At 45.0% G+C, this 12,162-nt stretch overlaps 1 protein-coding gene across 1 annotated transcript in view; it reads left to right on the plus strand.

Annotated features, from left to right (window-relative positions):
- GRK3 (G protein-coupled receptor kinase 3) overlaps positions 1-12,162 on the plus strand; it is a 60,096-nt gene that overhangs the window by 41,586 nt on the left and 6,348 nt on the right. Inside the window, exons 10-20 of the mRNA XM_086855460.1 lie at positions 866-944; positions 1,357-1,487; positions 2,226-2,320; positions 3,143-3,250; positions 5,241-5,307; positions 5,482-5,582; positions 7,098-7,164; positions 7,596-7,691; positions 9,794-9,956; positions 10,683-10,819; positions 11,765-11,878. Of these exons, the coding sequence (XP_086711586.1) occupies positions 866-944; positions 1,357-1,487; positions 2,226-2,320; positions 3,143-3,250; positions 5,241-5,307; positions 5,482-5,582; positions 7,098-7,164; positions 7,596-7,691; positions 9,794-9,956; positions 10,683-10,819; positions 11,765-11,878 (1,158 nt within the window). The remainder of the gene's footprint in view (positions 1-865; positions 945-1,356; positions 1,488-2,225; positions 2,321-3,142; positions 3,251-5,240; positions 5,308-5,481; positions 5,583-7,097; positions 7,165-7,595; positions 7,692-9,793; positions 9,957-10,682; positions 10,820-11,764; positions 11,879-12,162) is intronic.

A 12,162-nucleotide genomic window follows, 5' to 3' on the forward strand; every position in this document is an offset into this window, starting at 1 on the left:
AGAAGAAGTTGATGAGGTGACAGCCACCCCCTGGTCTCTAGCCAGGAGCCTCCTGGCTTGTATCAGCAGTAGTGTGGCCAGCAGGACCAAAACAGGTCCGTTCTTCATGGAAAGGATTATCCAGGCCTGGCACAGCTGCCCAGTGCCGGAGTCACATCCCAGGAGGGATTTAACAGCAGTGTGGATGTGGCACTTGGGGACACGGGTTAGTGGTGGCATTGGCAGTGCTGGGGGATGGACTCCATCATCTCAGAGGGCTTCTCCAACCTCAGCAATTCCATAATTACGAATTAGCCCTTGCATCCAGCACAGCCCAGTGCAGAGGAAGATCTGCCAGCTGCTGCCTTGGGGTTTTGAACGTGTGTCATGGAGGTGCCAGCACCTGAGCAGACCTTGGGAACAAAGATGCGTTTTTCCGGTGGAATTTTTTATGGCTGCTTAAATATGGAGTGAATTGAGGTTCAGGTGCATCAGGAGGTGGGGTGTAACCCATCCCTGCCCTGGCTGCTCTGCTCTGACCTCCTAAACTTGCTCCCACCACCCTTGTGTTGTGGGTTTTGCATGATCTGGATGTTGCTGTAGCTGCATCCTGGACATTGTAACGCTCCAGAATCCCAACTTCCTGCCTGGTGTGTTTGCATCCCTCTGTTGGAAATGCTGCTGGGGGGCCAAACACCTTCACTGTCACCTGGGCAGGGCCCTCACGGGGGGACAGGGGTTACCAGGGTAGCTGCATTTCAGGAGTGAGGAGAGAACTTGGGAATACTGGCAAATAGCACAGGGAAAAGAGCAGATGTATTTTTAGCTTTCCTAAGTCACACTTTGCTTTTTGCCTGAGGTGAGCCTCTTTACTCTTCCCTTGCAGGACTGTCCTTTTATAGTCTGTATGACCTATGCCTTCCACACCCCTGACAAGCTCTGCTTCATTCTGGACCTCATGAATGGTAAGCAAGACTTGTTCAGATGATGATGATGATATTACAGAAATTTTGGCAGGATTGCTGAGGTGGTTGGTCCCTCAAGCCTGGGCTTCTCTATGAGCTGATTTATTGAGCTCTCCACAAACCAATGTGTGGTACAGCCTTTGCTTGTGTGGAAATCCTCTTCTGGATTAGTCACTGAATGCAAATGTGTATGAAATAAATGCATTTTAAAATGGAGTTTCAGACTGATCAGATCTCTGCATGAACTTTCTCAGCTATTTTGTCACCACACAGATTTGCAGAGGGTGGGGCTGTGTGCTCCACAGGTGATAAGAACCTACAAAAGCTGTGCTGTTCCCCCACAGTGTCACCCTGGGTGCCTGCAGGATAAGATTTTACTGTTCACTTAATTACATCTCAATTCCCATTTCAGGAGGAGATTTGCACTACCACCTCTCCCAGCATGGAGTGTTTTCTGAAAAAGAGATGAGGTTTTATGCTACTGAAATCATCCTGGGGTTAGAGCACATGCACAATCGCTTCGTGGTGTACAGAGACCTGAAGGTAATGGCTGTTGGGTGCCTGCCTTGGATAACTTCCATGGATTACCTTTCCTGAAACCTTTCCTTGGCTGGATTATTTCTTTATCTGCCTGATTTCTGTAATAAGTTTTCAAAGTCGTTCTAATCTGTGCCATTATCCAGTTTAACCAGCCTGGGAGAGGCTTCCTGGGGGTCACAGTAAATCCTGTGAAATGTTACTTCTCTCCCTGATGGGAATAATCTAGAGGATATACTGTATTTCTGGGAGCTTTGAAAGAGGCCTTTGTGTGTGTGATGGGGGACAACAGCAGGAGAGATGCTGAGGGGTTTCACTGACAATTGGGAAATTGAGGACAGGTCCCAGAGAAGAGTCCCTGGACCAAGTGACAGCACAAGGGGATGTAAGTTTGCCCAGAGGCTGGGAATAAAAGGTGTAAGAGCCACACACAGACCCTGCTGTGTAGAAACCCAAAGCAGCTTGAGGCCAGAATGGATTATTCATTTATTACCTGCTTTGTGTTTCAAACCTTGCCTGGTTATTCCCTTCCGTTATTCAGTATTTCATAACCTGTGGAGTTGATGGTAGTGCTCTGTGAGAAGGTAGATTTTTATCTAGGAAGTGCCTGGTACATTGATGTTAAATAAAAGAAGGCAATTACCAATTACCAGGGAGTATTGATGTTTGAGTTGCTGTGCTGTGAGAGTTTGCAGTTGTCAGCTGGGGAATACCAAGCACTCACCTCCCTGTGTTGATTTCCAGCCTGCAAATATCCTGCTGGATGAACACGGGCACGTGAGGATATCAGACCTTGGGCTGGCTTGTGACTTCTCCAAAAAGAAGCCACATGCCAGTGTGTAAGTATTATGTCTGGTAGCTTTGCTGCACATACAGGTAGTGCTAAATTCATCCTGAATTTGTCTTTATAACTTGACTTTGCCTGAAGGGGAGGAATGACACTTGTATGGCCCAGGCTTGCTGAGCTGGAGGCTCTAATGAGGTTTTTTGGGCTCCTCTCCCTGTTTTCCTGCACAGTTGTAGCAGCTGATGTGTAGGCATGGCTGGGAGATGACACATTATTTCAGGATGATTCACTGCTCAGAGAAGAACCTGACTGAGTTAAAGTACCAGATTGCTTTAATTGTCCCAACCTGGTAATTAAATATTCCCAAACCGACTAAAATCCTGGATTTATTGTGTCTCTTTTCTGGATCTTCATGGAACTGAAGGCAAATTATGTTCCTTTCTGCCTCTTGCCATCAGGATGTAACTAGGATCTGAATTCCTGGAGTTGTGTGTGGATTCACATCTTACCTGGCATGTTTTATTCTTGGGTCCTCAATTGCCCTGATTTAGTCTCGAAATTTATGCAAAAAAGGAAACTCCAACCTGTCACACTGAAGACATTTGCAATTCAGTAGCTTCTTGAAAACAGTCCATATGTTTTGAGCATGTCAAGGTTAAAAGCAATGCGTGGTGGTGCCCAGGGGTGAGTTCAGGAGTGTCCTGTGCTCACCCAAGTGCCACATGAAACCCCTTTGGAAGCCAAATAAAATGGTTAAAATTAATTCTTTCCAAACTGGGCTGTCTTATTGATAGAATACTGATTTTTAATGATTTATTTTTTTTTTTTTGGCCAATGATAATGTTGGATGTAATGAATGTTTTGTGCTCTGCAGAGGAACCCACGGGTACATGGCCCCCGAGGTGCTGCAGAAGGGCACAGCCTACGACAGCAGCGCCGACTGGTTCTCCCTGGGCTGCATGCTCTTCAAGCTGCTGAGGGGGTGAGTGGGGCTCCTGCCTTGCCTTCGGGAGCCTCTGTGGGTGTCCCTTGGAATAGCAGGCCATCCTGTGTGACAGATTGTCTGAAGTGATCCCTCAGTGCTGACCCATGTCAGACAAAACCAGGCTTTTCCTTCCAAACCCAACCAAACGCAAGCCCTGTGTGCTGTAAAGCTATAAGTGTGGGGCATGAGGAAGGCAGGTCCTCCATCTGCTCCTTGAGCTGCTGTTGCAGCAGTTGAGTCCTCTCTTGGCAGCTGGTAGTGTTTCAAGTGCTGTGATGTTGCTCCTTGGAGTGCTCTAAGCAGCCCTGTTAAATCGTGGGCTTTGTGTTAGGCTGAGACCCGGTGGTGTGGAGAAGTTCTTGGCTGCACTGGTCCCTTTTTGTGCTCCTCAGCCTTCCCTCCTGCAGGGTTTGGGCCAGGTACAAAGTGTGGGTCCTTCCATTTACCTTATCTGTGTCCAAAGGTACACAATAATTACAGCTTTGCCAGCAATTACCTTCTCATTAAACTTACATGTCTAGAATTGATTAATGCCATGGGGTTTATCTGAGCAGTCAGCAAGCACTGATGGGCAAATGCTTGTTGAAAATGGCATTCTCACTGTTAATGGCAAACCAGAAGAAATCTGAGGCTTTTCATAGTGCTTCTCTGTAAAGATTGATCATTAGGTCATCCTGTGTTCTCACACATAATTAATTATAAGCTTTTATCTCCATGCAGACACATCACAAAGGAAGGTCAGAGTGTGACTTGTGAATTGAACTCTAGAACTGTATCAATTTAACATTAATTGTGCACAGAGCAGACTATGTAAGGGTGCAAATAAAGAAAGAAGTGGTGTTTAAATTGCCAGTCTTTGGGCTGTGATTCTCCCTGGCAGAGATGTTCAGGGTGGCATCAGTGCTCAGCCAGAAGCCAGAGCATTATTCACGATGAACTCTTATTCCTCATCTGTTCTGAAGCCAATTAAACACATCCCAAAACAAGGGCTGGGCACATGGTGCCATTTCTTGGTATTTGGTAAATTCAGTCTGGCACAGAATCTGCCCATCAGTCGCCAGTGAATCATTTTCTTCCCTGATCTACTCAGAGCATCCTTGTCAAAGTACATGAGGCTGTGTGGGAACCATTTACCTGTCACGCTAAAAAGAGAAAAATTGGAGTCCTGGTCCATCCATTGCATCCATCAATCAGAACATTTTTGAGAATAAAAGGAAAGTAACTTGGGAGTAGCAGGTCTCCAGTTGAAACATGCTGGTACACGCTGCCATGTGGTAAGCCAGAATGCTTTAGAATAGCTAATTAATGGAATTGATAAGTGAAAAACATTTTGATTGTGAAAAACATCATCCCCTCAAGACTTAAAAGAAAAGAAGCAGGGAATATATCCTGAATGTAATCAAAATATCTCTTACTACAATACTGCTTCTTTCTTTCATGAGGGACTGTGTGATAAATCTCTAATGTGCCACGGTCTTCCATAGCTCAGAGGAAAATTCAAATTCAAACCAGAATTATGAAGCAGGAAAGGGATGAAGCTGATAATTTACAAGATACCATCAGATATCTTTCCAGTGGCTGATGCTGTGGGATCTGTGATCTCTTATCTCCTTACTGTCCATGCTGGGGAGTGGTGAGTTCAGTGGGTCATGCTCACCTTCCCTATAGAAATCCTTGGGTTTAAATCCCTGTGGATGATGGCTGCTCGGGGTTTTTCCTTGTTAGCTGGAAACTGTTGAGGTTTTTGGGAGATAGATGTAATTGGTGAGGCATTTGAAGCACATCTTTAAGGCCAGATCACTTTTTAAGAACTACCCAACTTCCTACTCGCCTTCCTGTGGATCAGATTGTTCTGCAGGACAGGACTGATGAGGGGGAAGGATGGGACTAATAGGATGCTCCACTCTTTCCTGGCATTGGCACAGCTGAAATACCCTGATTTACTGTGGCTTTACATTTATTAACATCCTTTTTCCTCTTTCCACAGGCACAGCCCTTTCAGGCAGCACAAAACCAAAGATAAGCACGAGATCGACCGGATGACGCTCACCGTGGTAAGGCCTGGCCTCAGCGACATCCCCGTGTTCCCTGAGCTCCCATTTCCCCTAAAACTGGAACTGCACCCCCTGCTCTTCCAGAGAGCTGTTTCCAAACACCACCAGAGACCAGAAAAGCAGAACAAACCACTTCCATCATGGGATATCTCTTTGTGCTTCCTTTCTCCACAGAATGTGGAGCTCCCGGATTCCTTTTCTCCCGAGCTGAAGTCCCTTCTGGAAGGGCTCCTGCAGCGGGATGTGAGCAAGAGGCTTGGATGCCAAGGAAGAAGGTAGGTGTTGTCTTCTCCTTGGACCTCTGCCTTGAAAAATTTCCACTTCTCTGTCAATGAGTGAATTCATTTCAAGTAAAAATCTGCTTCCTGTTGTGAGGATTTTAATTTTGGAAAGAGAACATTAAAAAGTGCTGCTGCATGGAATTACATTTCAGCTTCCTTCAGTTTGGACATGTTTTTTTGGACATTTTCTGTCCTTAAAGCCTTCCCCTGAGTTCCCTGCTGTCATGCTTGCATTGGGTGGTGTTCCTGCTTCTCATCCCTCGGTTGTTGTTCTGGTTTTGCCTGATCTGTTTTGGCATGAAATCATACGACTTGACTCAGACATACTGACAGGGAAAATTTATTGCTTATATTGTATCTGTAATGATAGGAGCATATTACATACCAAAAAGACCAAAACAACAACCCCAATCCCAAAACCACCAAGCAAAAAACTGTGAGTATTGCTGGTGCTGCCTGTGTCACTCCATTATTCTAAGGAAAAGAGCTTTTGTTTTGTTTCTTGACTACAAGACACTCCTTGCTTCTTTAAGCTCACCTTGCTTGTAGCTATTTATGAAATTGTTATCTCCTGCTTAAAAAGCCAGTGTGAGACTGAGAGAGAAAAGGAGTAAACAACTGTTGAGAAACCATTGGGATGTGTGATAACAGGTAGCTGATGGCCACACCTGAGCCTGGGGCTGGCTCCAATTCCAGTGGGAAATTCAGAAGGGTTTTTGTCTTGGAGGCTCATTGATAATGACCTGAGATTGCTTTTCCCTGAAGCATACCAGGAGTAGTTGATTATTTGCCCATAAAATTTGTATAATGTGAAATGGTGTGGAGTAATCTGCTTATTTACAAGCAGTGGATGGGATCTGACACAGATCCACGGCTGGGATCTGACACAGATCCACGGCTGGGATCTGACACAGATCCATGGTTGGGATCTGACACAGATCCACGGCTGGGATCTGACACAGATCCATGGTTGGGATCTGACACTGATCCATGGCTGGGATCTGACACAGATCCACGTTTGGAATCTGACACAGATCCACGTTTGGAATCTGACACTGATCCATGGCTGGGATCTGACACAGATCCACGTTTGGGATCTGACACAGATCCACGTTTGGGATCTGACACAGATCCACGTTTGGGATCTGACACAGATCCACGTTTGGGATCTGACACAGATCCATGGTTGGGATCTGACACAGATCCATGGCTGGGATCTGACACAGATCCATGGTTGGGATCTGGCAAGAGAGGAACATTGCTGTTGGAAATGATGGAGTACCATCAGGAGTTCTTGCCTGCCAGCCCTAAAGCACTGTTCCAAGTGTTTCCACATGAAAATCTTCTCTCTTGTTGTTTACCCAGGAATTCTTATGTTTTTCTCACAAAAAAAGAGTGTTTTCCCGATGTTCTCAAGTGATAAAAATGTAACCTTTGAGGGCTTTGTATTCCTTGAATACACTTGAAAAGCCCCTTCGTTTGTTGACTTCAGTCACTTCTGTTTTGCAGCGCACAAGAAGTAAAGGAACATCCTTTCTTCAAAGGCATTGATTGGCAGCAAGTCTATTTACAGAAGGTAAAGGATGAAGACAGTAATTTTAGCTGACTTGGTAAAGCAATTGAAGGAAAATAAACCCAAACAGGTACTGAACAGAAAACTTGAGGGTCACAGTGCCCAGCACGTGTGCTGACTCACACAAATACAGGGAGGGTTGTTGATGAATATTCATTACTACAGATCTTGACCTGATAGAAATGAGTTATTATATTTCCATGGCTTCCTTTCCTCTGCTCTCTAAACTGAGGAGTTTTATCCCCAAATTTTTGAAGGAGCTCTAATTAAAAGAAGTGCCAACAATTTTGCACTGAAATTTAATTCCAGGGGGGGCACTCTGGCACAGTCAGGTGTCATCTGTGCAAAAAAATACAGAGGTTGTGCATGACTACAAAATGGAGTTAAATAATGCCCATTAATTTGTCTTTAATGATGCTGATTTCAATTTCTAGTACCCTCCCCCACTGATTCCTCCCCGGGGAGAAGTCAATGCAGCAGATGCTTTTGATATTGGCTCGTTTGATGAAGAGGACACTAAAGGCATTAAGGTACCAAACTCTCAGTGCTGGAGGGTGGCACTGGGACTGCTGTGCTTGGCTTTCCATGTGTGTGTGGCATTCCTTTGCTTCAGGGCTCTGGATGTGCAAGGAATTCCTTCAGGCTGGGAAAAATCAGTCCATGCTGGTACCTTGGGCTGGTTCCCTGTTTGTTGTTGCTTGCCAAGTCCTTACGTTTTTAGATTAACTGAAATCTGCTTTCTTACCAAAAGTTCTATGTGATAAAGGAAATTTTCAAGAATACCTTATGGTTTCTGTGTTCAAAAGTTGGGATTCATTTCTGGTAGCTTGGAGAAGTGGAGCTAAACCTTGTTTTAATAGTTGAGAGGTCAGAGAGTGCCAGGGGAAACTCTTAAAAATGACAAACTGCGTTAATACTAGCAATGTCATAAGTTAGAAAAGTGGTAAAAGAAATTTTCAGGTTCTGATATTATCCAAAATGTAATGAAAATAATATAAATTATATTTTAAGAAAGAGAGAAGTTAGAGCTGCTGGCCCCTTTGGGACTCACAGGAAGGGGGTGACCCCCCTGTGAATTCCACTCTCTGAAGTTTCCCTGGGACTCTGGGACAGCAAGGCTTGGGTCAGTGCCCTTCATTGTTTTCATCACCCATTTCTGCAGTAGAACAGACCTCGTTCTTGTTCTTACAGAAATGAGTCAGGAGGGAAACTAATTGTTCTAAACTTTATAAGCAAAAAGCCCCATTAAGTACTCACTGAGCCTAACAGGGAGCTCGTCTGTCAGTATCACCTGCTGTGGTGACAGAAGTTGGCACAGAAAAGTGCAGAGAGTCTAGGATGTTCTTTATCCCAGAAAATTCCCCATCTTCAGCATCAATGTTAGCCTGGCAGGATTCCAGTCTCCTATAATTCTGCAATGCCAGAATTCAGAGGAACATTTTGCAAGGAGGAACCAGGCGGTCTTTTTATTCCTTGAGGGGATCAGATATTCTCAATAACATGATTTAGTGAGAAATCCTGTCACAGCATGTGAATCACCAGCAGGTCAGGGCTGTGTCATCTGCAGTTTGATCTGAGAATCTCATAGCTCAGGCTGCCCATGGGATAAATTTACCCTTGGGGGTCAGTCAGGGAGGGATAGCGCAGCTCCCCTGGGTGTCACAGGCGTCCAGAGGGGACGGGAGGTTTCCTGCTTGAGTCAGCTGCCAGCGAGGTGCCAGGAGCTCTCTCTGCCCTGGGCACCACAGTTTGAACTCCTTACTCTCCTCCCTGCTCCCTGGGATTGTGTTTATCCTGCAGAGTGGTCTGTGGCCCCAAGAAGGGCACGTGAGCTTTGGGGTGATGAGGGGATGCCTGTGGCTGTCCCCCCTTCCTCAGGTGCTGCAGGGAGTCCCTGCAGTTGCAGAGAGATCTTCTGGGAGTGTATTTTCCTGCTGGGTTATGGCAAGGATCTCTGAAAATGAGGAGAATATCTATTCCAGCAGTGTCTGGCCTGACTGCAGTAGGAGAATTAAGCTGCTCCAGCTGTTGGTGCTGCATCTACACACCTTTAAACCCCTCCAGGGATGAGCACTCCACCACTGCCCTGCTCATTGCTGGATAGCCCTTTAGGTGAAGGATTTTTTTCCTAATTTTCTTCAGTGCAATTCAGTTAGTTTAAGTACTCAAAGGATTAGTGGAGAAAATAATCTTTATACCAGGAAGATCGAGGTCTGCAGCACATGCTGCTGAATTCCAATGGTTAATTATTAAGAATACAAAGCCAAGCTGTGGAATGGAGCTTTTGTGCTGAGGAAGTTTTTGTGCAACAAAGTTAAGAATACTGTTGCTAAACTTTGGAGTAATTACTTAAATGTCTAGAGAGCATCATGGGGCAGTGTTGAGTGAGGATTTTGGAGCTATCAAACCAAACAAGTTTTGAGCAGGTGGCCTGTTCTCTGCACATAAATTAATAATCTTTGCTTAAATTAGTGTCTGTGCTTCTCTTGCTTGCATCTGTTTGTTTTGTGAAGGTTTGAGTTCAATCCATCTTGTAAAATAATACTGTTGCATGGGTAACTATTAACTGTTGGGGATAAGAATAGTGAAAGTTATTAAAATGTTGGGTTTTTTGTTGTTTTTCTCTTGCAAGTTGCTTGATAGTGACCAGGAGTTATATAAGAACTTCCCTCTGGTAATATCGGAGCGTTGGCAGCAAGAAGTAGCAGAAACTGTTTATGATGCAGTAAATGCAGACACAGATAAAATTGAGGCCAGAAAAAGGGCTAAAAATAAGCAGCTTGGCCACGAGGAAGGTAATCTGTCCTTACACTTCTCTCATCTTTTGCTGCTAGGTAGTAATTCCTGGGTTTGGAGTTCCACAGACTCCCATTGCCGTCATTCCCGGGAATCGTTAGGATTCGTTTAATCACTGTCATGTTGCTTAAGATGTTTCTTAATGTTTTGAAATGCTGAATGATGACATCAAGCTTTGGAAAGAGATTCATGGAATCCCAGAGTCCTGGAATGGTTTGGGTTGGGAAGGACCTCAAAGCCCATCCAGTGCCACTCTCTGCCATGGGCTGGGACACCTTCCACCATCCCAGGTTGCTGCAAGCCCTGTCCAACCTGGCCTTGGGCACTTCCAGGGATCCAGGGGCAGCCACAGCTTCTCTGGGCACCCTGTGCCAGGACCTCCCCACCCTCCCAGTCTGGGGGGTTTGATTTCCTGCCAGAGCTGGGAAGGGCCCCAGGAGGTTTTGCACAGCAAACTGCAGCTTGCACGGGGGTGTTGCATCAAACCCCCAAACTCTGGAGAGCAGCATTCAGTGCTTTTAACAACCTCCTCCAGTGAGATTCTTCTCCAAGAGCTGAGTGCTGTCCTTGTTCCTGCTCTGCAGCCACAGCAGCTGTGCAGTTAGGGCAGAACTGGGGCTGTGTGTGTGATCTGACCCTGCTGCGGGCACTGCGTGTCCAGGGCTCACTCAGAATGCTTCCAGCTGCACCTCCTGCCGCTTTGCTAACATCTCCTCTCGCTTTAGATTATGCCCTGGGGAAGGACTGTATCATGCACGGATACATGCTCAAGCTGGGGAACCCCTTCCTGACTCAGTGGCAGCGGCGTTACTTTTACCTCTTCCCCAACCGGCTGGAGTGGCGAGGAGAAGGAGAGTCTCGGGTGAGTGAGGGGACTGGGGAGCTGTGCTGGAAGGCAGGTGGAGGTGAGACACACCTGGAGTGCCCAGGAGTTCTTGTGGGGAAGGAGTTTTCACTAGAGTAAAAGCCCAGTGGATTTGAGTAACTTCTCTCGAGTCTCACTGTAGTTAATGGGTAGCTTACACTGCACGGAGGAGACGTAAAGTTGACTTGAGAAACCTGTTTGCTCTGTTTTGTTGTGTTTTTAAAGGATTTTGGTAGTTGATGGTGTTGTTTTCCATTTAGGATCTCTGGACTATTTATACAAAAAAACACAAACTGGTAAGGTGACAAATGCTATAGCATTTTATTGCCCAGAAAATGCTATAGTGGCTGTAGTGTAGCCCAGCTGTGCTCATGTGCAGGGCAGATAATTTGTGTATTTAAGTTAAGGAAGCGTTTGGAATTTAAGACATTGTGTCCTCTGCAGTCCATAGGGAGAGTTTTCCTGCACACTGCAGTGTATGTTCTCTTTGTAAGTATTCAGTGCTGAAATACTGAAATACTCCCTTTCTGCTCTTTGAAATGGTAAAATTGGCTTTTGTTTTTTGGTTTTTTTTGGTAATAACAGTAATGCTTGAAAAATGTATCAAATTATATGCAGCTCTTCAGGGAAAATAGTGAATATTCTGTTTGCAGACACACCTATTTGTAGATTCTTATTTCGTGCTGTCATTACTGGCTTTTAGAGCTGATATTTCGTTGTCACTGTTGAAGCAACCAAGCCCCTTGTAAATCTCTCTCTTACCTTATTATCTATCTTTAGTTCATGACCCAGCCTTCAGAAATAAATGTTTGTGTAATGACTCTCAATGTTCATCACTTAATTCATGTGGATAGTCCAGGAAAATGGAGATAGTGGCTTCATATGATGGGCAACAGGGGTTTTTTTTTCAATTATTTCTCTGCTCTTTTGCAAATGCTGCAGCAAAACCTGCTGACAATGGAACAAATTGTATCTGTTGAAGAAACACAAATTAAAGATAAGAAATGCATCTTACTGAGAATTAAAGGAGGAAAACAGTTTGTCCTACAGTGTGAGGTAAGACTTGATTTTTGATAGCTTGATCAGATTGTTTTGCATATGATAAACAACTGACAAGTTTTTCAGGTCATCCTGTTGCATGTTAACTAAGGCACTTGGTGAAGCAGAGCTGAAGTGTTTATCACACTCGAGTTTTGAAAGCAGGAAACCTGCAGCTGTGCCAGTTCCCATCATGGATTTCAGTGGTTTTTGGGAGAAAACGAGTTTGGTTTATTAAATAGCTAAAAGCTCCCAAACTTCTCAAGCTCTGTGTGCTCCAAGGGGCTCATTGGCTCTTGCCT

This window comes from Cyanistes caeruleus, chromosome 18 (assembly GCF_971803275.1).
Source record: "Cyanistes caeruleus chromosome 18, bCyaCae1.hap1.1, whole genome shotgun sequence".
Taxonomy (NCBI): domain Eukaryota; kingdom Metazoa; phylum Chordata; class Aves; order Passeriformes; family Paridae; genus Cyanistes; species Cyanistes caeruleus.